Genomic DNA, 24,276 nt, shown 5'->3' on the forward strand with positions numbered 1-24,276 from the left:
TGGAGGTTCGAGGAGCCCGGTAAAAAAAAAAAGCGCCACCCACTCCCCTCTGGATCGTGTCGAACACCCTGGACGAGCTTCTGGACCCCGCTTGGTGGAACTTACACTGCGCGACATGCAGTCAGCGATTATCAGGACGATCCCCAGCCTCAATTTCTTGTCTTATCCTCCCTGTATTTCTCTGCCATGTAATCTTCATACACAAGAGTGCTGAGGGCGGTAGCTTTTCCCCACTGGGGTTTTTAATGCACCCGTTCTGATGACGCACTCTTTGTGTCAATTCGGGAAAAAAATAATCAAACAATCTTTGTGGTATCATTTTCTGTGATGACGATGAGTGAAAGTTTTACGGGCTCGAAGCAACGCATCGTTGATTTTTCTACTTTGTAGCTCTATCATGTAATGTAAGTACATCCAAGCTGTTGAGCGTTCGGTAAGTACTCAGTACTCAGTACTGAGCCAATGTAAGCAACGATGACTATCTGAGATCCCAAATTCCTGTCAGCAGTGACATGCTTAAAACTCAAACTTGAGTCGCAAATTACGAAATGCCGACTAAAAATCCTATTTTTTGTATCTATACAGAGAAACACGCCGTCCTTGAGGTAAAACCTCCGTAGCATTATCGTGAATAGCACAGCATGTCATATTCACAGTACAGTACACCAACAAACACACATCACTGATTGGACGAACGCTCGAGTCTTTGTCTGGTGGGCGAGAACAATCCTCCGACGACGCTTGACATTGTGTCCGTGATTTGCCGCTGTTGTTGCGGTTGCGCGTGTTTCACAAAAAAGAGCCGTACATTGGTCGAATTCCATATGCCGAGAGGCGACATTCCATGCACATAAACCCCTCCCCATATGAGCGACGTCAGCCAGACAATTGATGCATCAGACCACTAATTGTTGGGTCAGTATCTTCCATAATTCATGCGAAGAACATACCACAAAGCGTCTCGGATATAATACTGGTGCAGGAGGCAGAACATCAGTCAATGTCACGCTTTGCAAGAAGTCAGTGATAGCGCCGGCTGAGTTAGCCTTCTGCCAGCCAGCCTGCAGATTCTGGATCTTTGGCAGGAGCTCCGATATAACCAGCATCACAGTATCCAAGGGTAGTCTGCCAATATTTAGGAGACACTCGAACGCCAGCGAGAAAGTACTTACCCTTGTTGCCAAGACGTAACCTAATTTCATGGAAATTAGAGATAGAAGACGTTCTGTTAATGCGAACTGGGGCTCACCCATTCTTGAGTAGGTAAAAACCCATTCCTACCAACGCCAGCCGCAGCCATGCGATCTCCATTTACTGTGTCCGTCGACAACGACCGCCGAGCCTTCATCTTGCCTCTCGCCTTTTCTGACGCAGCTGTTATAGTACTGGTACTTGTTGTTGGGCTATTCTCCGAAGGTGGAGACGTGAGTGGGCGGGTCTCCGTTTGCTCGTGCCCACCCAGGCCAGCTTCAAGGTCCTCACCAGAAAACGAAGTAGACTCGATGGTGAAGGCAGGGTCACTTTCGTTCTTGAGGAGGCGTAATTTCTCCTGATGTGCACTCTCTACAGACACGCGGTCCTGCTGTGAGCCATTCTTTCGGTCGCGTTCTGCCTGGCTTGCTTGCTCTTCCTTGATCCGTTGTACACGCTGGATCTCCCGAAGTCCGCGGGCAAGAGTAAATGTCCCTAGTTCTTCGAAAGTTTTTTGTGCAGTGATGATTGCATACAGAAGATTCGGGTTATCGGAAAGGTGATGGAATACTACTGAGTTGAAAACCTCGAGCCTTGGGAATAAGTAAGCGACGTGCTACTCCCATATGACAAATGACGTACATAAGAAATGAAAGTCTTGGGTGGCTCTCGTCGGATAAGAGGAATAGAGGGTTCGAGAACGAAGTGAAGAGCTGAAGCAAACGATTAGATGCAACAACAGACAGGTTTTTGAAATATGGAGCCGCATTTGCGAGCGCTATGATAAGTGCCGGATATAGAATTGAGGGTGCCTGAAGTAGTTGCAATGATGGAGTAAATCGACTATGATACGAAAGATTAATTTCCAAGAATGTAAAAGTCACTTGTTCGCTCACATTAATCATGAAATCTCCCGCAGTCCCATGCGATGCCCCCTGAGATGCCCATTTTGTCGGTATCTGGATGTTTATTTGTGATGAAAGCTTGTTGCCAAATGCGGGCTCAGCCGATAGCGTCTGAATAATGTACGAGAGCGCTCTGCAAAGGCCGTGTTGCTCTAGAAATCCATGAAAATATAAACCTGCTCGATTGATAACTACAGAAGACGTACGTGGCTTATCTTTGATCTCGAGTGAATAGCATAGAAGATATGCAAGGACGTCAACTGTTTTATCCGAGTCCAGCAGGTAAGCGCGGAATTTCTTAGAGAAAGGATCAGACGTCAGATAGGCACTACCAGATAGACGACCTACTTACCTTGTTGAGCTCGACGATCTTCCAGAACAAAACGACTGTACGGAATCAGGAAAGTGGGGCAAACATAAAAGACATGCGTACTGGTCTCAGGCACATAAGGAACCGACTTTCTGGATCCAGGGAGTAGATTGTTTGAGATAGCTAGCTGCTGCTCTAGAATGGCAATGATGCCACTCAAGATAAAAGCAAAGTCCTGCGTGCGATGCTATACGCCATGAGTAATAGTATTCTCAGATCAAGAAGACAATTTTACCAATTTCGCCAAAAAATAGCGGAAGGCATTTGTTTGTGCAGTCGGAGATGAAGTAGCGTCTCCAGAATCTGAAGCGATGTCTCTGGCTGGACCACTCTGGAAATCCAATAACACACACAAAACTTGCAGGCACATGCCCACAAGTGCTGTCCTGGAATCCTCGCCCTTGAAAACTAAGTGATTGTAAGGGACCTTGCCGGCTACACCGGCAATGGTCATGTTGTTGGTTGTAGCGGAGTTCATTACGGTGTTTAGCAAGGAGCAAAGTAATGTCAAGACATCGCGTCGGGGCGTTTTTCGAACTACATGCAGAGTGTAAAATGATGGATGCGTGAAGAGAGCGGCAGGTGGGATGTATATCTGACGTGACAAAAGGACAAGGAGAAGGCGTAAAACCTCAGTTTTATTGGAGTCGTATGCATGATTTGGTCCAGAGTCAGTCGTCGAGCCTACGCCCTTCTCCCTAGGTAACTGTAAGTCAGGCATTTGATTTTGAACCAAAGGTGCATACCATATAACATAATTGATCTTGTAATGATCCACTTGTATCTTCATTGGGAGGCTAAAACCGCAACAAAACAGGAGATCGTTGATGCAAGTGAATAACTTTTCTCCTAGTGAAGGTAAGGTCTTGGTCCGTTTCGGTTGAGGAATTTGTGATTGCGCATTAGAAAGATGACCACTCTCACTCCCGTCGTCATCATCTTCGATGACGAACTGTGGTGCCTGTTCCGGGGTTGCAGGTACAATTTCATCGTCGTCAACTTCAACCTTCTTCCACAGCACCTCGAGCTCGAATGTGTTGGACTCCCCCTCAACCTCAAACACAACAGGCAGCACCCTTTGCAGGACTCGCAGACTGTTAAGGACCTCCTTCGTTGCATTACGCTCTGCACTCGATGTCTTCATAAAGGAAGTGGCGTACGACGCCACGGATGCTGGTGGTGCGGATGGGAAGGTGTGGTCAGATACAAGATTGAAGAGGCGAGACGTCACAACTCTGATGAGAGTTGCTACATTTTCTGGCGAGTCAAGGAGAGCTCTACGAACTTGAGGGTTTCATTAGCCAACCGCACTAAGAGCCAAATGCTGTGACATACCGTCATGAGTTGATATGAGGGAGAATACATCAGAGGGCGTGTCGAAGAGGGTAAAGTACTGAGATATACTATTCAATTGAACATGTGGACAACAAACTAGGTGTCACCGACCTGGCCCCAGTAGCTGTCAGTTTCGGCTATGTGCTGCAGTTGAGAACTTGTCATTATAGTCAACGTCTAGATGAAAGCGGATGTCACAAGCTCACCCTCGTTGTATACAGTTTAGATATTCCCTGGGGACGACTGCGAAACGCCAGCTTCGCCTCGTCGGTCAATAGTCCAAAAGGTGCGGTTAGCGTCTGTGGGAGTTTAGCGAACATGTCGTATGGAAGTAGTCAGTACGATATGCAGGAGGTGCGAAGTCAAAGCCCTTTAGAACTGCCTTGAGTGTGCCCGCAGTGTCAGGGTCCTAACCAAGTTGGTGCCTTGACATCGGATGCTTCCGAACTTCCGCAGATGCATGAATGAGTTTACACAGCTGTTGTATATTTTAAAAGGTGCTTGCGGGAGTAAAACACTGTGTACTACTTTCCATGCCAATCCATCACATCAACAGGGATTTTACACAGTGATTCCTTATATTTTTCCAACACGAATCAAGTTGTGTTGCACTGTCAAGACACAAGACGAGTGTTCGGAGTTATCACTCGAAGCTCCACTTGGCCATGGCCAACTGACTTGTGTACACAAAGTTGCTGTCGAAGCGAAGTAAGTCGCTGCGCTTCGATTAGAAAACGTAGTTGACTTTGTTCAAAGTCAGTTGAAGTGCACTTCGAGAGGTGAATTGAAGTTAATCGAAACCACTGCATCTGAAGATCTGAAGCCCTCTATATGCCCCCTGTCTCTAGACATTCGCCAAGTTGGCTCCACGAGAGAATCGAAATTCATGACCTAATGTCTCCTCATTGTACATCTGGATGCGCCCGTGTCTCAACCAAAAATTCCCTAATCCCCATGTCCCATCTCCTTGTTGTGAGGGTGCGTTGAACCATGATAGATGTTTCTGTTTTAGTACATATAAACCTTTCCGCTTCGTTCCTCCATACCTCAGTTGTTTTCTCCACACACTGGGCGTGTTTGTTCGTAGCTTCTAACAGTGTCAACATGTTCTCTTGGTCTCCAACACCGTCGTCCGCCACCGATCGGGGTGGACAATAGTCTTTGGATCTAACAAGAGAGGGCAACTCCATAAGATGGATTCTTGAGGGCACGTTCCACAATCTGGGTGCACATGGAATGGGGCATACCTTCTCAGAGACGACGATAATAATATTCTTATATCAACGGGAAGCAATGCTCATGGTCAACTAGGTCGGGAGTCACAAGTCGAGGAGAACGAGATTACTGTTAGGCCTGTCGAATTTACCTTGTCCGGCAAGTTGCCTTTGCTGAGGTCCTTTGCTTGTGGCAGCAAACATGTGATGGCAATGATATCTCATCTGGCTCATCAGATATGGAAGTTTGGGATGGAATGAGCACGATCACTTGGGGCTAGACCATACAGACAATGTGACGAAGCCCATCAAAATCTGGCCAGCAGGAGGACATGCGCAGGACGGAATAATTGTTTGAATATGAGCTGGAAATGGACCTAGTTGGATATGACAGTGGGGACTTCATGGGTAATTTTCCACTACGGTTAGCAGGTCTCTTCACGAACCGAGAAGCCCCATTTCGCTTCGTCTGTCTGAGTCGCATCTACTTTTGCGGCCCACAGCAAAGCAACCTCAGTGACCCTGCCGCCTTTCCCTCCGCGTGCAGAGCGGACGTCATGCTTCACCTCTGTGCCAGGCGGTTGAGAGGTATTCATTGGAATGATCCATCAATAACTTTCATAAAATCGAATATTATCTGGACCGTGTCTTCCAGAACATGCAACGCTTGCTGAACGGAGTTCTTCATCGGGTGGTATTCCGATATCGATGATAGCGTTGCTAGTTCTTTGACTCTGTCGGTTCAGAAGTCAATCTCTTGAAACGACCACTTGTAGATCGCTGCAAAGCTGAACTTTCAGACCTCACAGAAAAAAACACCTCTAGTATACGAGATTATTACGCGCTTTCAGGCAATGAGGAAGAGAAAGGACTCAGATTCGTATCAAATGCAAGGCAGGAGCTGCTGCTAACGCTGTTCCAAGTGCTCATCTAAAGGAGACCTCGGAGAAAGCCTGTGCTTGGAACCAAAATATGGGAGACCAGGAATTCACCTGGAATGTAATTGTTGTGCGGTTCTTTATCGATCTCTGCATTGTTGGGGCAGAAACCATTGCGCCTTACGCCTTAGAGTCCTGAGTCTCGTCCAGAATCGGAGGTACATCAGAAAGGAGAAGAATGGCTGGTACTTACTGCTTGAGATGATTGATGCAGATACCAATGGCACACCCTGTTGGCGAGTGAAACTTGACACGTTTAATGTTAGTAGCAGAGATGTGCACGGCACACGCTTTGTACATCTTCAGATGAGGGAGCCGACCTGCGCATTTCTGAGTAGCATCTGATCCAATCATACATCTCTAGGAGGACATGTCACTAACACACTCCCATATGCCCCGCAGATTCTCCTTCCACAATGTGACTTTTCCATCGCCACAGCTAACAGCAAGAATGTTGCCAGCGAGACTCCACGATACGCGCCATACAACATCAGGGAATTTACCTGCAGCTGCTGCAGTAGGTGCTCCTGAAGCAGTCGATGGGTCGAGGGCAGTCTTCACCCAAGGAGAAGTTAACGAGTCTTTTGTCCAGATCAATACTGTCTTATCCTTGAAACCGATATATCTTCAGACAAAAATCCAGGTCAAAAGTACTTTGTAACGAACCTGAGATGCTGTTGCAATATAACTCCTCGGCAAACCGATGTTGGGTGCCCACGCAACATCACGTACCCAATCTGTATGCCCATCGAGTGTCTCTTCTTCCACCCACGACTGTGTGTCTTCACGGTAGCCCCAAATCTTGACAAGATTGTCACAACCAGCGCTAGCAAAACGTTTGAAAGGTGCAGAAGGTTGTGTGCCAGGTTGTTGCGGGTGAATAAGCGATCCAGGCTGCGTCGCGGGCGCCCAAGAAACAGAGTTGCAGCCGATGGCATGACCGTTGAAGATGTCAGCACCCCACTGACCGTCATCTGTTACGAATTGTTCGTCAGATATATCAACTGTGAATGAAAGAGTGCACACCTTTAAACGTTAGTACAGAGAGCTTTCCATCTGACGACGCGCAAGCCAACATTGCACCAAGCTCATGAGGAGCCCACGACACGGAGTTCACCGAAGCGGTATGTAATGTGTGCTCCTTCACCCTTGTCCACCCACCATCGGCTGTGCCTTGAGACCGTTCCCCCCATATCAATACTTTACCATCGTATGAGCAAGAAGCAAGTATATGTCCAAATTTTGGGTGTGCCCAGGCAACCTGCCACACTGGACCCGTGTGCCTGTCAGAAAGGATGCGGAATTATGAGTTGATTCAACATGTACATCAAACCACGGACCCCTTCAGAGTATGGCCACTAGATTTCAATGGTTCCCCGCCAATCACGTCAAAAACCTTCACCGTCCTATCTGAAGAGCACGTCGCTAAACGCTTGCCATAGTAGTCGAGTTGCGCATCATGCTAGGGTTGAATTTTTGAGTATCCGTTCAAAATGTAATATTAACGTTGTTGCATACAATCATGTCTTCATGAGCAGTCTCAATTGGAACCGCTTCGGTTGTGGTTGCAGATGGCATGTTTACTGGATGCTGCAGATGATTTTGGACAATGTGGACGTGTCGTGACAAGCAAGTGTAGTAGCTAATCTGAGTTTGAAACCATAATAGTAACCGTATGCGATCTCGAGGTCAACTCTCATACACACCATTGACAAATGATATGACCCCTGCGCACTTTCAGACTGAGAAACATAAAGAGATGGATTCTGTTTTATTATCATCGTTAACCAGTCTCAACGCACAGCAGAAGTCTTCTCTGGAAAAGGGTGTGTCTTCAATGATTATTGCACATGCATCGAGTATACATAACGAATGCAAACCTGGTAGGAGGATACAAAAATCTGTCAGACCTCTTACTCAGTAATCCGAGTGACATCTCGCGCACGACGCGCATTGCCCCATTAGAGGTCACCAGAATTCTAGAGGTTGCATATCGAGAACGCGCAGCGCCCATCAACAAAATCAAAGACCTGCCGATGGAAGGCGAAGAGAAGTTCACAACCGGAGATGCTGAATTAGATAGTATGTTGGGTGGTGGAATTAGAACAGGAATGCTCTGGGAGGTTGTAGGTGAAAGGTGAATGCATTAAAATGTCTATTAGCACAGAAAATTGATATGCTTTTAGTGCTGCAGGCAAGACACAGTTAGCCCTACAACTCTCGCTGCTTGTTCAGCTCCCTCCTAGTTTAGGAGGTGTTCTAGGTTCCGCTTTCTATCTAACGGTTGCGTCGCAACTGCAAACCACACGAATGGAACAAATCCTCAATAACCATCCACTCTTGTCGCCTCCACTGTGTTCTTTCGCAAATATACAACACGCATCCGTTCCCACTATCGAAAAACTCATTTTTGTCCTATCTAAATCTTTGCCGCAATATATATCTGCAAATGACCAAAACTCACCGTCATCAAGACCTCTCAAACTGATTGTTATCGACGCTATCGCGGAACTCTTCCATACTTCCAAGAGAACTACCACACAGTTCTTAGTCGAGCGATCCCGCAGATTATCTGAAATAGGGATGCTTTTGCATTCGCTTGCCAGCAAGCATCAAATAGCTGTCCTAGTCCTGAATGAGGTTAGCGATACTATCGACAGGGACACTGCTCCGTTGGACAGTGGGCAGATCGGCTACAAAGATCAGTTCCGATGGTTCGGTCGTGCAGGCAGTATCCTAGGGGAGGACAGGAAAGAAGCAACACTCGGTCTAGTCTGGTCGAATCAGTTGAATGTCAGAATATTTCTATCGCGAACAGGTCGCCGACGATACCTTGAAGAGAGCGAGCGCCCAACGAAACTCCAGAGGTCAATCTCAGTGACGTCGTCTAATGATTCAGCCGGTAATCAACAACCCGTGCTTATCAGGCGCCTAACTGTGGTGTTCAGCTCGGTGTGCGATCCTGCCTCCTGTGACTACGTGGTTACTGCGGAAGGCATTTCAGTCATCCCTGGTTCTGCTGTTCTGCTTACTGTTCGACATGGGGTAAGCACAGCTGCACTTCTAGGGAGCGTCCATGATTCGGTGCCACCTCGTGGGGACTTGACTCGAATGCCAAACGCTCAATTAGCGTCATTGGATATCGGCCATGTTGTGGATAGCACAGCCGTTGACAGTAGACAATCCACTCCAGACAACGAGCCAGGGGATGATGAATGGGACGCTTTCTGGGAGCGAAATGAGTTACCGGAGTGTGTGTTTGAGGAAGTAGCGAATTTGACTGAATCCTCATAATACTTGACGTTGTCTGGAACGACCGATCGTTTGTGCACATGTGTTTTTTATTAGGGCGTGCGACACATACATGTAATATTCCACCATAATCATACAAAGCTATCCCCATCATTGGCAGTACAACTACAAAACCAACACATGCCCGTCTATAGAGTAATCTCGGTCCACCTTTCCTGGGTGTGTGCCTTCTTATCTTTGGCCTTCTTGTTGGAAGGTTCAGGGTACACATTCTCCAACTCCACGTCCAGCGGGTGTTGGAAGGCAGCGAAATGTGAACTTGCTGCTTTAGTGATCGGATACCGAGGCGAGACTTTAGCAATGCCGGGGTGTTTATCCAAGTGGGCTAATACGGAACCAGTCAAAGCTAAACGATAGTGAGTAACTAGCATGGAATGACATGATTCACTGAACATACCAAAGATAGCAGCCATATAGAAAACAGCGAGGAGAGCATTGGCCATTGTACAGTCACCAGACTGAGACAGGTCATGACAAAGGGCTGTCGCATTATTCCGACGTGCATGAACTGTTAGAAGGATACAAGCCGCTGATGGTATGTCAGAATGGCAGGTACGAGCAGCAGTCAGGTCACGTACTAATGTTCGAAAGCCACAAAGTACCAAAGGTAGCGATATTTCTAGTGTTGCTAGACTCTGCATATCTCTTGTAATATAAGAATGAAAAACTGTGCAACCCGTCAGATTTTCACATCTACAGTATGTCATGGTGAACTCACCTAATGGGGAATACCAACAGAGCTACGATGCTTGACGCAAAGGCAATGAGCTCGAAAGCTAAAACAAACTGGTGTGCATAAAGGCTGGAAGCTAGGTGGAAAGCACTTACGTCCTGCGGTGTGCGCAACAATAACCGGCCTTAGAATCACAATCGACATGACATTGCAGGCAGCAATAGCGACTTGAAAGAAATAGTTGAGTAAACGTATCGGACGAGAAGAACAGAACATGATGAGCGTACGAAGTAAGAGCCCACGGGAAAGAGCGAACGGGAAGGGCATGGTGTCACAGACAACCGATGTAGATGGGGCGATGCAATTAAAGTGATGATGCACAAGAAGATCGAGCCTGCGGAGAAACGTTGTGTGATGTGCATTTGCCATGTGCTGAGGTTTTATATCGGGCCAGTTCGCCACGAGTGGTCTGTGGCCTTGTCGAGTGGCAAAAAATAAAAGTGGTTTGTGGAGGAAAGAAGCGAAAGCCAATGCAAGGATATAATATCACCATTGTTCTCGGAGGGTATGGTCAATGGGCCATAAAGGGTTGCTTCAAATCAGTGTGGATTAACCTGCAGTGCGTGGACCACCTTGCAGGCCTGGTTGATAATGCTCGGAGAAGATCGCATGAGTTTAATTACTTACGGTGAAACACATACCCGTGTCAAAAATAATTAAGGGTGCTTTGCTAGACCACTCAAAAACGTCACAAAGAGGTTAATGCACCCCGGACATCGACATGTCAAAATCCGGCAATCCTTGCACACATACTTAGGAGGGAACTCGGAGTCCGGTGAAGTCAACAGTACAAGTGCTGTCATTTGTCCGGATTGTAATATCACACCGGCCGCCATTACTTGCTATGAAACTTGGAACGCCGAATAACATCAGTATTCACTGTTCCCCGAACGGAAGGACACACTGTCTGTTCGATACCTGAATGTACGTTTGTCGTGCTGCACACTGGCACTAGCACTTCAAATCAGACCACGGGGGTCACTGTTTGTATCAGGGTCGATCCCGAATCCAACTCTGCGACAAATTGGAGGTTCTCCATGGCTGAGCTCGGGTCACTTATGAATTTCTGACTCTGCAGGGTTTCGGGCCATGGACGAAATGCATGTTGCATGTGGCAGCAGTGCACAGCTACGTGCGCATTTTTTGAATGTGACCGGTGGTTTATCAGTGATGGTTCAAGTTAACGCTAGCGATTCGGGATAAGTTCTATAAGCATTCCAGTACAAATAATATATATAGACCTAGCACCCCTTCGCAGAAGGTTACCCACGATTCAAATCTTAAACCTCACCAAGGCCAATAGCCTGAAGAACATCTTACAGCTTATGGAAGATACCAGAATGAATGAAATATAATTATCCATATACAGGTGTAATCAATTCAATTTGAGACACCAAAGGCAACCGAGCCAGAAGTAACAACTAGAGTACAAACGGTGAGCAAAGCGGGCATGAGAAAAGGGTATGGAGATGAAGACGATGATAAAACTTTCGAGACAAGACCAGACGCCTGCTGCCCAGGACGATGTATGACTCTCCGGAGGCACCAACAACGACTGAACATGTGCCGTCGAACGCGTGTTTATAGTTCAATCCACCCCTCCTGCCCAAACGTATTCTCGCCCGAATAACTGACATAGAGGAAATTATCCTCATCCCTAGAGAAAGATGAGATCTGGCTTGGTAGTATTTAGGGTGCGGGCTCACTTATGCTCCTCGTAAATAGCGCTCATAAGAGCTGCTGTCGGTGGGAGAACCTCGTCAACGAAGATGAAGATTGCTTTCTCTGGTGCAAGCTTGATACGCTTCCGGATGACGTAGACGAATTGCCCGACTGTCAGATCCTGTGTGTGGAGCAAACATATAAAATCGACGATCAGCTATCCATCGGCATTCGTGATAAGCAGGGCGATGCGCACTGAAGGTACAAGGTACTTCTTCTTGTCGATGGTAGGAATATCTGTCCGGTCGGCCTTCTCGCAAATTACCTAGAGTCGATGCCACTCCTGTCAGGGACAATAAACGTGGCAAGGAATAAGAGAGAAAAGCTAACAGGAATACGGTCAGGGTACTTCTGCCTGATGCGTTCAGCTTCCTGCTTGCGCTTCTCTGAGAAAGAAGAACGCGTTAGAAACTCATGACTACATGACGACTGCTAGGCAATGATAGTACGTACCAAACGGGTGCTCATCCTTGAATTTAGACCTCATGACAAACGTTACAAGCGATGATCGACTTCAGTAAGTGGGAAGAGTTGACTTCTGAAAAGGAAGAAGGACTTTATCGTGGGTGGTGGTCAGCGTTCAGGATGAAATGAGGATAGCTCGTTGCGCAATATTCCAAGCCTCCTCGCGGCTGTGAGGCGTGACAGCCTCGTGACTCAGCTGTAGTGACGAGGCAGCACGCTGACAAATACGACAAATCCAATGCATTCTAATTACAACGCGGCAGTACACCTGAGCATACAGCGCCCGACGGGCAGAAACTACGATACGTATACTTAGTATTGTGCGATAAATAACTGACAGAGCCTGTGTAAGAGAAAAAAACGAAGCTCTCGAAGCAACGTCACAATTAAGCCTCATGGCTATTGCCCATTCCGGCAGCCATGCCCACTGCCATTGCGTTGCCCATCTGCACCCCAGTCCCGTCTGTAGGCACGAAGACAGTCTTGTTTCCAAACGCTTGAACACGCGTTACTTCCACTCTACGCATCTCCATTCCGCGTGCAAATTGGTCCGTGACCTTGGCATCAGTCGCCGCCCTGATACTGACCGCTTGTGCTTCGGCCTCCGCGGTGAGACGGATAGCTTCCGCTTCTGCAAGAGCTTCAATCTTTGTGCGCTCAGCCTGGGCTTTGGCAGCGGCAATGACGCTATATGCCTCAGAATCGGCTTGTGTCTGTTAAATATGTTTGGCTTGGACAGTTTGAACAATGAGTTGGTACTGACGTTGCGGCTCTGGGCCTTGATGCGAGCAACAGCGAGAGCTCCTTCTTCCTGTTTAACTTTATTCGAATTTTCTCGGTCGACATTCTGCAGCATCTAGATGAAGGGAATGACTATATCAAAGAGGATGAAACATACCGCAGCCTCGACCTGCGCCTGTAATGCCCTTGTTGTAAGCTTATCCATAGTTGATGCAATTTCTCCCTTGAATTGTCGGTCAATCACGGCTAGAGTATAGTCAGATCCAAATGCTACTTGTATCAAAATGCCCCACGCTTACCAAGATCCTTCAAAATGATACCATACTCGAGTGCGGCCTCGTGCATCTCATCCATTGCCCGAGTACGAAGAGCGTCGAGGAACGCAGATGAAGGGTCCGTACCGTCTTCAAGGTTGTCAGGTCCCAGAGAGCGCTGCTTCACCATGGAGCTGTAGTCAACTACAGTGTGTAAGTCAAGCTATCACAAGAATTATCGGTCGATGGACATACGATGAGCGACAATCTGCGTGAGGATGGATTGGGTTTTGTCACGGAGCGCATCATAGGGGGTGTTATAGCCATGTGTGGTAAGCTACAGACCAAGTGAGCAATTGCTGACCGAAGCCAATTCATCGAAAGGCGCACCTTTAGGGGTTCCATTAATTGCCTGGCAGTTTTATGCATAAATAAATCCATAAGATGCATCATTCTCATTGCTCACCATTTCAGATAGATCCTTAAGCCGACAGGCACTTGGTCTCTCGTGAAACTGGAAACCAGCAACATAAGGTAAGGTATCAGTGGCTGATGCGAAGTACTTACATATCCTTTGTGGGCATCTCGAGCTGATTCTCGCCGAGCGTAAACAGACCACGCAGCGTGACGTTGGGATTTGTTATATAATGTTGTCCAGCAGGGAGTAACTCAAGATCATCTCCACGCTGGAGAATGGCACAATTATTTGCCGGGATGTTCAAACTGGGCACCATGAAAATCAGAACAAGAAGATTGGAATGGGGAACAAACGAACAATAATGCCACAACGTATTCCTGTTCTTTGCCTGAAGCGATGTGACTCCGCATCTTAATTTCGGCAATCCTGATCAAGGTTCAAATAAGCATCATGAACAAGATGGAATACAGAGGTACATACGAGCCGAGGATAGCACCTGTCACTGCGTCCTTGACCGAAGTAGACAAGTGCGTCTGGTCGACGATAGCCAGAACGTCATATGTTCCATCAATTGCATACGCAACAAATCCTGAATTCTTAACCACAAAAATGCGATTTTGAGGATCGGAGATGACAGCGGCTTGGTTCTGGGACACCTGAACGACTGTGAGACCCTGAAACTGAATCGCGGTGTCGGAGACTGATGGCCGCCTTTCAGCGTGTAATCGTGTAGAATATCGACGTACGCACGTCCTTTGGTGCCGCACCACTGGCGCGCCCACCAATTACGGAGGGGGAATCCAGGGTATCGACCAGGCTTAGTCAATATCTTGGGGAGCCCACCGTGTTTGATCAAACCAAGGAAACCCGGAGAAACTTCCCTGCCAGTCCACGACACAGGGACCTAGCAGTGGTTTCGATGTAAGCGGCGAGTGACACGCTAAGAAGGTTAAGTTCACCTTGTTTGACAAGAGACCCGTCCGCCCGGACTGTAGGTTGACGGGGTGAATACTAGAACGATGTAACGATCACGGTACTCACATCTCGAAGTTGCTTATCAATTCTCTCTAGGGCAGTGATGACGCCGTCCTTACCGATGGGTACGAAGAACGGACGTTCTTCCAATGCATAGTCTGCGGTTTTGGAGAATTCGTGCAAAGAGACCCCTTTTCTGGGGTGGGTGCCAATGGAATAGCCATCATAGCTTTCGTCGATGCGGTCTGATTTCTTGAGGGATTTGTGTTTCACAGGGTAGGAAGGACCACCAACGACGGTGTCGGCGTCTTCTTCATCAATTCTGCTACTCATTCTGAGGATATGAATATGGCTGGTCTCATTCAGGGTGATGTATTGATATAGGCCGCATCTGCGTGTGATATAATGCAGTATCACGGATCTTGAAAGCTGCAACTAATCAGATTTCTATCTAGAAATGCTGTGTCACACAGCGCTGCGGTCAGGCACCTTGAAGCTCCACGTAACTTTTGTCACGTGACATTCAGACTTTCGATGTTTCCTAACTCAACAACCAAAGTTTACCCGCAATGAAGGTTTATTGGCTGTTCTTGACGCTGCTTTCATTGCCATCGGTATACTCCAATTTTGTTAACAACACAGAGAACCTGCTATGGGGACCTTATAGACCCAACTTGTACTTTGGCCTCCGCCCAAGATTGCCCCAATCCCTTATGGCTGGTCTGGTGTGGTTCGGCACTCAGAACTACCAGTCTATAGGCAGTATGTGACCTAAGCATACAACGCCAGAAATGAACTAAACACTTCATCAGAGGCTCGTCACGCATGCGACCAGGGCGATGGCCTTGACAACTACACCTGGACGCACTTCGATCCGCGGTATGGCGGTGTACAAACACTGCGCGATAGCCAGAATAATGTGGAAATTACAACCGAGTTTTTGAAGGTGCCTGGTGGCTCCCATGGTGGCAGTTGGGCTGCACGTATCAAAGGAGCACCTATCAACCACAGTATGTCTTCCATTACGACGTTCCATACTCAAGGCACAGTCTAATAATACTCCCAAACAGTGCTTCCATCCAGAATTTCCACTATCTTTTATTTCGGCCTAGACGGACTAGGTGGGGTGGACATGGTCACTGATGAGAGCGAGAATGTGAGTCCTAACATAGTGCACGTATAGCCAATCCAGTAATTAAATTACAAGGGAATTGATGGACCGGTAGATTTCTCCGGCACTACGCCTGACCTCGGTGATTTTACTATCCGCATAGTCGACGGTATGTTTGCTCTATTATTACTTGATATATAATGTCGCCTCATCCTGTGCAGCGCCCGACAACGAGGCTGTTGTTACTGGCCCTCACTCCGACGCTTTTGAGGAACGGTTGGGAAAAACTCACCTAGCGGGCTTACGCCTGCCACCGGGGCAACTTTGGACCGCGAAAGGCAAGCCATTTCTCTCTCGGAGATTGTATCATTCCGTGACAGCACAGGACACCAGATCACATCATGCAGAGCATCATTGACCATGCAGGCCCAATTGTTGAGAAATACCGCGCTGCTGAACAGGCCCCTGATCCTTCCTTTACCCTGCAGCTTCCTGATGATATTCTCACTGCAAGCAATCTTTTTGCTGTTCAGAAGTTTTTCGAGGGAGAGTTTCAGTTTGATGTCTTTTTCGAGAGCGCCAGTGCGCACCAGACATTTGATGGTCTGGTCCAGTGTACTTTCTATTCAAATGGACACTGAATACCTACCGCAGCGAGCACAATTGATCAAGGCATTGCGGCTATCGTAGCGTCATTCGATAGTCGCTTCGAGGAGACATTTCCAATCCCATCATCATACCCAGTCATTGATGTCACACGTTTGAAATCTTTTAGCAAGGCGATCACCTCCAACCTCTTCGGTGGTATCGGCTATTTCTACGGCACATCTATCGTAAATAAAGGATTCGCGTATGAATGGGACCAAGATGATGAGATTGATGACGAAGATGATGGACAGCACGGCGCTCGGTTGACTGAACCCCGTGCTCTATTAACTGCTACACCTAGTCGCAGTTTCTTCCCGAGAGGGTTTTACTGGTAATCAAATAGTTGTTCAAGTCGAGTTCACTGATTTACTTTTTTCAGGGATGAAGGTTTCCACCTTCTACACATAGGCGCATGGGACACAGAGCTTAGGTATTCGAAGACAGCTCTTTGTTGCATATCTTGATATCTGACCACTTGTAGTCTTGAAATTCTCAAGGACTGGATTAAGCTCATCGATAACAATGGCTGGGTCGCACGTGAACAGATCCTTGGAGAGGAGGCGCGCAGCCGAGTCCCTACGCAATTCCAGACCCAAGTGCCTACTTTCGCAAACCCTCCAACTCTGACGATGGCAGTAACAGCCATCATCAAACAATTCAACGCTGCACATGATGGACCTTCTGGTGCAGATCTTGGGATGGACTATGGCATGTACGCACAAATGCCCGTTTTCGGCAAACCTGAGTCTGGTGCGGCCCTCGACCGCGCGGCTGTACAGTCTGTCCTTCGCGACATGTACATGCCCTTGAAGCGGCACTATGAGTGGTTCCGCCGGACGCAGCGTGGGCAGATTAAGCAGTACGGCCGTCGGGCACGGTCACGCACGGAAGGGTACCGTTGGCGAGGACGCTCTGAAGTACATGTTTTGACGAGCGGAATGGACGATTATCCGAGAGGTCCGCCGCATGCAGGGGAGCTTCATTTAGATCTTATCAGCTGGATGGGCTTCTTCACCCGAACAATGAAGAACTTCGCACAGTTCATTGACGAAGAAGAGGATGCTGCAAGTTTTGCTGAGATTGAATCGGCTATAATAAACAATATTGATGGTGACAAGTTTCCGGCTTTTCAAGAGGCGCTGATTTGTTGTTGACTGATACAGATCTGCATTGGGACGAGGAAAGCGAGATGTACTGTGATGTTGGGATCGACTCAGACGGTGAGCTCTTCCTCTCCTGTATGTCGCTTAAATATCCATATGCTTTTCCCTAGATGAATCCACCCACATCTGTCATGCGGGTTACGTTTCACTCTTTCCCTTCATGCTCTCGCTGCTCCCACCAGACTCCCCGCACCTTGGGCCCATCCTTGACATGCTGCGTGATCCAGAACAACTCTGGTCGGAGCATGGTATTCGTAGTTTGAGCAAGAGTCATCCCGAGTTCGGGAAGGGGGAGAACTACTGGAAAGGTCCAATATGGGTGCAGATGAATTATATGGTGCTTGGCGCGTTGCATAATACGTATGCGCGCGAGGAGGGGCCGTTCCAGGAGAGGGCCAGGGAGATGTATGAAGAACTGAGGAGAAATGTGGTGAATAATGTATTTAAGGTAGGTCTCCCTCGGAAACCGTTTCGGGTGTTGTTCTGTAGTGCTCATTTTGGCCTAGGAATATCAAAGAACAGGATACGTATGGGAACAGTATGATGCCCTTACCGGAGAGGGTCGGAGGAGGTTTGTATACTGTCTGTAATCAGTTGCCTCTGGTGCTAATCGTTCATGTTGCAGCCACCCTTTCACTGGTTGGACATCACTCGTCACGCTCAGTAAGTATCTCCCCTTCACTTGGGCCACGAAATCATCTAATTTCTACCTCTCATATGACAGTCATCGCAGAGATATACTGACCTAGCCAGACACCAGCTGGAAAAAATTACTACATAGTGGTATATACCATTCGCAGAATCAGCTGTGTGGCGTGATAGATCTTGTTTCAGCAGCACTGGAATACATGAACTTTTCACTAGACTCCAAACAGACTCACTCGCCAGATGGCACAAGTAAGTCTAGCCATAAATTATTCCACAACACTGAATGTAAGACGCGTCATATGTGACGCTCATGAGTCCAACAGTTCGGGAGTTTTACATATGAACCCAGTTTTTCTTGAGTCCTTCCAACAAACCCGACACAGAGCTGTTGGTGCCGAGCACAATCACATTTTAGGGTACGGTATAAGTACGCTTTGAAAATTCACTGAATGAAACATGGCGCGCCTCGAGGTCATCTGGGTCTTTATAATTGTAGTGATCTAACTAAAGTCTCTTCGCTTCTTCATCAATGATCAAGAAAACTGTCAAAAACACGTGCCTTGTTCCTCTGTGTGATAGACCTGCACGCGATGTCCGAAAAGAAGAAAATTCATCAACGATATTTAAACGACATACATTACACAACACTTTAGACCGTGCTGAAAATTGAAGTAACATACTGCGAGGCATATAGGGATATTAGTGATTCATTCCATCTTGTTCATTTCCTCAGTGGCGATGATACAGGCGTAGAGGTTTCTCATTCCGAGTCAACCTCAGGATAAATACCCATGATGCGCCTGAGCTCTGCCTCTGGAACCCTCGGTGTGAACACAATAGGGCAAGAGACATCTGGCATCATCACATGCATGAAGCCCACATCATCCAACGGTTTCGTAGGGTCTAGAGTGAGATGGAAAGCCCAAAACAAAAGGGCCGAGTTAATCCACACCGATCTGTACCGGTCGAGGTGAGCTCGGAGAATTATATTCATGAAAAGATACCTGTACCTGTTCGCAAGGTGTAAAGCGGGGCATATGCTGGTAATGAAAGACAATCTAGAAGAATATATGCCGAAAGACGACATTACTTACCGCCGACCATACCCATAGACAAAAAATGTGAGATCGTCCCTCAAGCCACCTTGGTCATTCATCCAACGTTGAGGCTTGAATACATCAGGATCAGGGTAAACTTCTGCATCTCGCGAGATAGCCCTGACAAAGTAATTGATAAGACTTCGCAGTTTGAACAACGATATTTACCAATTGTTACCGAGCACCGTAGTTCCGGCGGGAATGCAATAGTTTTCCTGCCGAGTGGATATCAGATTATCTTTCGCAGGGCAAATTATTCAACGAGCACTTGCCCAAATCACGTCTTGAGTTGTCCGATGAGGAAACCCTGCAGCGTAAATGGTGTGTGAGCTTCAGGTATGGGACCGACAATAAAGATACCCACCATTAGGACTTAACGGTCTCCATCTCAAAGCCTCGGAGATGAAGGCGTCCAGGAGAGGAAGAGATTTTTGGTCAGCGAAGGTCGGTGCTTTTGTGGAGAAATCATTGAATCGACATGACTGCAATTAAATACTACGGACTTACCCCGGCGCCTTCCTATGAACTCATCAAGCTCAGATTGGACTTTAGCTTGCTCCTCGGGAAAACATGCAGCTGCCATTAGCACCGTGCATATTGCCGCAGTAGACTAACACTTTATATCAGTCATGTCGTCAAAAATGATAAACCAGGTCCCACCGAATCGCCTCCTGCAGCAAAAAAGGTGCCAGGAAGAAAATGCGCCTCCAACTTTGACAAGCCAAGGAGATGTTCATTCTCTAGCACATATCTTCCGAACGAAGGACCAATGTCCACATTACTCTGCTGTGGGACAATTGAGATAACGTGAAGAGACTGGCAGATCAGAGACGCGTACTAATTGTTGTTGCACGCGGTTCATCTGACTAACGAAGACCTTCCGGCTGCTCTCAAACTCCCCTTTCAATTTTCTGCCGTACCAAGGAAGGTATCTGAGCCAGGGGATCGTGTCCACCCAATAAGCGCCAGGGCTCAAGACTGTCCGAAATACAGACATGAACTGACGAATGGCTCTGACTTCGGGGTCAGCCGCAGAGGTGGGTGTATCCTTCCCATATGCCACTGTCAAAATCGTCGTCATAGCATAACTTCAAAATATTCGTAAGTCAAAGTAACTCCAGACTTAGGACAGTGCCTACCTTATCACGTGGTTCTGGAAGTTGGATGGATCATCAAATACATTAAGAACCGTGTCCTTCGCAAATGACATCTGCAGGGGCTCATATGCCTCAGCTGCCTTAGGCTGGAGATGCGTATGAATTGCCCTGGATCACCTTGCAATGTCAGATAGTGGCTTTCTGTCACAACACGCAGACTACGAACCTACGCATCCGACGGAACCTGTCCCCGACGCCTGTAAAACCAATGGCCAATCCGCCGGTAATTATTTGTCCAGCATTCATGGCAGGACGATCAGCTAGCACTCTACCCTGCTTCTCCATAATGTCCATCGCTGCCTATAGTATAATGCTGAGCCTGGATATGATAACTCAGCATAAAGGGACTAACTTTGTGGCGGCCAATAATAACGATTTTCTCAGTTCCTGCGCGAATGGTAATTACAGGCCCGTACTCTTTAATCCATTCCCCTACAGTGAGAAATGAACTGACCAAAGGGGTATGATTATCATTCAAAAACAATAGTAAATGAGAATCCTTACTTGCGAGGGGGTAGAAAGTGTCCCATAAGTCTCCAATTGGGAGGGGAAGGCGGGAGAGGAAAGCCATTCTTTGATCTAGGACGATAAGCCCGAGCAATCACCACTACTCCTAAAAGACAAGCCGCAACACCGAGGACGAGCTGCGTGTTTTCAGAAACGGGCAGGCCAGGTAGTAGCAGTAGCATAGCCGACTGGAAGAGTGGAAGATGGGTTGGACAGACCTTATCGAAAGCGCATTAAATACCCCTCACCAATCATGGCTACCGCACAATGCCGGATGTATGTTATACCTTTTGTCGGACGCGTCAGTGCTAGAAGGCGCCGCAGCTGGGTGGGTGCTGGCGTGTGATGATTGGCCAGTAACAAGCTGGAAGTTCATTTAGCAGCTAACAATCAGCGAGAGAACGACACGGCACCTTGACTCTTTTAGGTTTTTACGCGCGAGTACTGCAATTGAAAATGCATGAGCTCCGGACTTGGTGTGTAATCGAAAGATTGATAAGTGTGATATCCCTGTAAGTAAATACAAATATGATTCTTTACCACACAATGGATTGAATTTTGAGTCTATTTGACGGGGGCTGCATAGAGACAGTGTGGGGTCGTTGCACGAACACCCAGTTTGCACCGTCACTGGGCCTGTGTAGTCTTCCCTACGTAGACTTTGAGTTATAGTCCTTCTGACAGCACCTGCAGGGTCCTGTGTAAATTTCATATCCGCGATATCTCGGATTCCCCCCTTGTCCGCTTATACTAATATGAAGAGTACTTAGTAGTTCTAGTTGCATACTCTTGTTGAATGAATCGTTGCCGCTCACAATGATGTTGACTGCCACTGCAGCACATAGGGCTCCCCGCCTTACGATCAGACTTCAAAGCACTTCCTGTACTTCATATCTGCAAATGCCAGTGAAATGTTAGTGTGATCAAAACGATCCCGATTAACACTAGAAAGAGTGTGGTGCCGTGTACTAGGACTTAGAGTTGACCACGCTAATCTTACCGTAGTAAGTGATCAATTATGTAATAATGTGCACGAATTTGGCTTGTAGCTGCTGACTAACTATAGTGCTGACTAATATCCAAATAGTTTGCGCTGAATCTGCAACATAATTTCCCTATAGTTGACAGATCTGGATAAATATGGAACTCATGTAGGTGGTGTGCAACACAAAGGTAAAGGTATCGTAATCTAGAAGTGAATGGCTTTCCCGTAGGCAGCCATTGCTGCTTCTTTGAATGCCTCGCTCAGGGTGGGCTGTCGTAGAATGCACATTAGTATCGCATATTTAAAAAGGATGGTGAAGTGCCTACGTGAGCATGTGTTGTCCGTGCAATATCCTCCGAGCTTGCTCCGTATTCCATGGCCAGAACAGCTTCCGAGATCATCTCACCGGCATTAGGACCTAGAGAAGAATATCGTGGTCAGTATGGTAGGATAAAGCCCCTATCTGCCAGGCTTACCGATGATGTGGACACCTAGAATGCGGTCCGTCTCCTTCTCGCTAATGAACTTCACAAAGCCCTCGCTGTCTTGGTTGGTCTTGGCACGTGAGTTTGCAGCGAAAGGGAATTTGCCGATATTGTATTTGACACCAGCAGCTTTAAGTTCCTGCTCAGTCTTTCCTACCCATGCCACTTCAGGGTGAGTGTAGACAACAGAAGGGATGCCGTTGTAGTTGACGTGACCATGCCCTGCATTGATGTACTCGACAGCAGCAATGCCTTTCTTTTCGTCAGTTCTGAGCCATGATACAGCACCGATGACGCTCACCTTCCTCCTCAGCTTTGTGGGCAAGCATAGGTCCGAAAGTGACATCGCCAATGCACTTAATGTTCTTCACTGATGTGTTGAACTGGTCGTCGATGACAATGCGGCCCTTGTTGTCTTTCTCGATACCGACAGCCTCAAGGTTGAGGCCCTCAGTATAAGGACGACGGCCAACAGCAACAAGGACAACATCTGCTTCGAGCTGTTTGTAATAAACCAATTGGTAACAAATTACACTAGCCCATAAACCACCACCTACCGTCTCCTGCTTGTCGCCTTTGGCAGACTCAGTCTGGATGATGACATTCCCACCTTGCTTGTCCGCAGAAAGGACCTTCGTGTTGAGTTTAAACTTGATACCCTGCTTGCTGAGAATTTTCTGGAATTGCTTACTGTGGAATCGTGAGTTTTAGAATTGCATTCTGATTTTGCGTAGAACTCACGCAACCTCCTCATCAATACCAGCACCTCCAATCGCGCCCAAGAACTCGACGACAGTTACCTCAGCGCCCAAGCGACTCCATACACTGCCCATTTCGAGGCCAATGATACCGCCACCGATTACGACCATCTTTTCAGGTACCTTTTGCAATTCAAGGGCACCAGTTGAGCTGACAATTTGCTTCTCGTCAATCTCAATAGCACCGCCTGGGAAAGGTGCGACCTCGGAGCCAGTGGCAATGATTACGTTCTTCGCCTCGACCTCCGTCGACCCGCCATCATTGAGTTGAACCGCGATACGCGTTGCAGATACAAACGATGCACTACCCTTGATATAGTCGACTTTGTTCTGCTTGAAGAGCATCTCAATACCCTTGGTAAGGCCAACGACGGATTGCTCCTTGGCCTGCAGCATCTGGGGCAGGTTGAGGGAAACGCCAGTAACTGATTTCAGCGTGAGCAAGGAGTCAAGAAATATGCGCGCAAGACTGTGCATACCATCAATACCACGCTTTTGGAGGTCATGTGTCGTTTGATGATAGATGTGGGAGTTGTTCAACATGGCTTTTGAAGGTATGCAACCGACGTTGAGACAAGTACCTCCAAGGCTGCCACGCTTCTCTATACATGCCGTCTGGGGAAGCGTCAGTGCTTATCCATGTTCCGTGATCCGAATAATACCTTCAATCCGAGCTGAGCAGCCTTGATTGCTGCAACATATCCACCAGGACCTGCAAATTTGATACTCATTAGTTTCGATTGATTTTGAATTGCTGCAACCTACCTCCACCAATAACGACGGCGTCGTAAGGACCTGAGGACGTAGCAAGCCCCCGGTGAGAGTTCCACGCGCCAAGTTGGACAGTTGCTTTATGCAACCTCCGTGCAACGTTCTACAATAACAATAAGTAGTGCAGAAATTTGGAGGGCAAAGTTTCATACTTTTTGCGTTGCTCTTTGAAGCTGGAGCATTGATGTGGTGGAAGCCGGACAAGTCCTTTGCGAACAAATTCTCTCGGTCGGAATATCGTGTAATAGTATTATTGTCACGGTGTCACATCACGCTCACATTTTTTATGTAAGGTAGAAAGAACGCAAAACCAACCAACATCACGTGATAAACGTTACAAAAGAGTGACAGAACGCAAATTAACGATTAACAT

The 24,276-nt window shown here is 47.4% G+C and overlaps 9 protein-coding genes across 9 annotated transcripts; 2 read left to right on the forward strand and 7 right to left on the reverse strand.

Annotated features, from left to right (window-relative positions):
- Positions 1-293: 293 nt before the first annotated feature.
- Positions 294-4,121, reverse strand: EDB93DRAFT_1284701 (high-temperature-induced dauer-formation protein-domain-containing protein; the record flags this gene model as incomplete). The annotated part of the gene is made up of 14 exons (XM_041454488.1): positions 294-904; positions 951-1,125; positions 1,173-1,192; positions 1,250-1,784; positions 1,834-2,003; positions 2,088-2,248; positions 2,303-2,393; positions 2,449-2,483; positions 2,530-2,653; positions 2,702-3,164; positions 3,213-3,750; positions 3,802-3,859; positions 3,913-3,945; positions 4,008-4,121. 14 exons carry the CDS (start codon positions 4,119-4,121, stop codon positions 680-682), a joined length of 2,742 nt encoding a protein of 913 aa, XP_041307457.1. The 3' UTR covers positions 294-679.
- Positions 4,122-5,915: 1,794 nt separating this feature from the next.
- EDB93DRAFT_1284707 (WD40-repeat-containing domain protein) lies at positions 5,916-7,531 on the reverse strand (the record flags this gene model as incomplete). Its single annotated transcript, XM_041454489.1, has 5 exons — positions 5,916-6,562; positions 6,620-6,927; positions 6,980-7,236; positions 7,294-7,415; positions 7,472-7,531. 5 exons carry the CDS (start codon positions 7,529-7,531, stop codon positions 6,314-6,316), a joined length of 996 nt encoding a protein of 331 aa, XP_041307458.1. The 3' UTR covers positions 5,916-6,313.
- A 98-nt stretch (positions 7,532-7,629) lies between these two features.
- EDB93DRAFT_1148233 (P-loop containing nucleoside triphosphate hydrolase protein) lies at positions 7,630-9,358 on the forward strand. The gene is made up of 3 exons (XM_041449559.1): positions 7,630-7,779; positions 7,841-8,090; positions 8,140-9,358. The coding sequence occupies exons 1-3, from the start codon at positions 7,674-7,676 to the stop codon at positions 9,245-9,247; spliced, it is 1,464 nt and encodes a 487-aa protein (XP_041307459.1). The 5' UTR covers positions 7,630-7,673; the 3' UTR covers positions 9,248-9,358.
- EDB93DRAFT_458554 (uncharacterized protein) lies at positions 9,321-10,533 on the reverse strand. The gene is made up of 5 exons (XM_041456446.1): positions 10,094-10,533; positions 9,984-10,041; positions 9,844-9,932; positions 9,663-9,794; positions 9,321-9,611 (listed from the first exon to the last, which is right to left on the reverse strand). Exons 1-5 carry the CDS (start codon positions 10,365-10,367, stop codon positions 9,394-9,396), a joined length of 771 nt encoding a protein of 256 aa, XP_041307460.1. The 5' UTR covers positions 10,368-10,533; the 3' UTR covers positions 9,321-9,393.
- Positions 10,534-11,331: 798 nt separating this feature from the next.
- On the reverse strand, positions 11,332-12,351 carry EDB93DRAFT_1148240 (autophagy-related protein 8 precursor). The gene is made up of 5 exons (XM_041449560.1): positions 12,174-12,351; positions 12,051-12,106; positions 11,917-11,985; positions 11,705-11,841; positions 11,332-11,655 (listed from the first exon to the last, which is right to left on the reverse strand). Exons 1-5 carry the CDS (start codon positions 12,205-12,207, stop codon positions 11,580-11,582), a joined length of 372 nt encoding a protein of 123 aa, XP_041307461.1. The 5' UTR covers positions 12,208-12,351; the 3' UTR covers positions 11,332-11,579.
- A 60-nt stretch (positions 12,352-12,411) lies between these two features.
- EDB93DRAFT_1226900 (uncharacterized protein) lies at positions 12,412-15,019 on the reverse strand. Its single transcript, XM_041451230.1, has 13 exons — positions 14,640-15,019; positions 14,558-14,587; positions 14,349-14,502; positions 14,079-14,298; positions 13,956-14,024; positions 13,748-13,903; positions 13,647-13,694; positions 13,571-13,592; positions 13,436-13,517; positions 13,226-13,384; positions 13,084-13,172; positions 12,949-13,032; positions 12,412-12,898 (listed from the first exon to the last, which is right to left on the reverse strand). The coding sequence occupies exons 1-13, from the start codon at positions 14,904-14,906 to the stop codon at positions 12,572-12,574; spliced, it is 1,707 nt and encodes a 568-aa protein (XP_041307462.1). The 5' UTR covers positions 14,907-15,019; the 3' UTR covers positions 12,412-12,571.
- Positions 15,020-15,075: 56 nt separating this feature from the next.
- EDB93DRAFT_1148245 (glycoside hydrolase) lies at positions 15,076-18,485 on the forward strand. Its single transcript, XM_041449561.1, has 14 exons — positions 15,076-15,335; positions 15,386-15,583; positions 15,644-15,729; positions 15,781-15,853; positions 15,906-16,022; positions 16,078-16,287; positions 16,339-16,663; positions 16,712-16,762; positions 16,814-17,442; positions 17,496-17,552; positions 17,606-17,943; positions 18,002-18,066; positions 18,121-18,158; positions 18,220-18,485. The coding sequence occupies exons 1-14, from the start codon at positions 15,143-15,145 to the stop codon at positions 18,237-18,239; spliced, it is 2,400 nt and encodes a 799-aa protein (XP_041307463.1). The 5' UTR covers positions 15,076-15,142; the 3' UTR covers positions 18,240-18,485.
- A 373-nt stretch (positions 18,486-18,858) lies between these two features.
- On the reverse strand, positions 18,859-21,581 carry EDB93DRAFT_458841 (cytochrome P450). Its single transcript, XM_041456448.1, has 14 exons — positions 21,318-21,581; positions 20,902-21,268; positions 20,750-20,846; positions 20,564-20,697; positions 20,380-20,505; positions 20,079-20,328; positions 19,901-20,026; positions 19,748-19,850; positions 19,605-19,691; positions 19,513-19,547; positions 19,409-19,455; positions 19,238-19,360; positions 19,154-19,183; positions 18,859-19,099 (listed from the first exon to the last, which is right to left on the reverse strand). The coding sequence occupies exons 2-14, from the start codon at positions 21,084-21,086 to the stop codon at positions 18,904-18,906; spliced, it is 1,539 nt and encodes a 512-aa protein (XP_041307464.1). The 5' UTR covers positions 21,087-21,268; positions 21,318-21,581; the 3' UTR covers positions 18,859-18,903.
- Positions 21,582-21,877: 296 nt separating this feature from the next.
- EDB93DRAFT_1148265 (uncharacterized protein) lies at positions 21,878-24,136 on the reverse strand. The gene is made up of 10 exons (XM_041449562.1): positions 24,056-24,136; positions 23,898-24,006; positions 23,795-23,844; positions 23,612-23,747; positions 23,116-23,557; positions 22,932-23,064; positions 22,676-22,874; positions 22,366-22,626; positions 22,216-22,307; positions 21,878-22,159 (listed from the first exon to the last, which is right to left on the reverse strand). Exons 1-10 carry the CDS (start codon positions 24,083-24,085, stop codon positions 22,094-22,096), a joined length of 1,518 nt encoding a protein of 505 aa, XP_041307465.1. The 5' UTR covers positions 24,086-24,136; the 3' UTR covers positions 21,878-22,093.
- Positions 24,137-24,276: the final 140 nt, after the last annotated feature.

This window comes from Suillus bovinus, assembly GCF_016758785.1.
Source record: "Suillus bovinus strain UH-Sbo-P2 chromosome Unknown EDB93scaffold_30, whole genome shotgun sequence".
NCBI lineage: Eukaryota > Fungi > Basidiomycota > Agaricomycetes > Boletales > Suillaceae > Suillus > Suillus bovinus.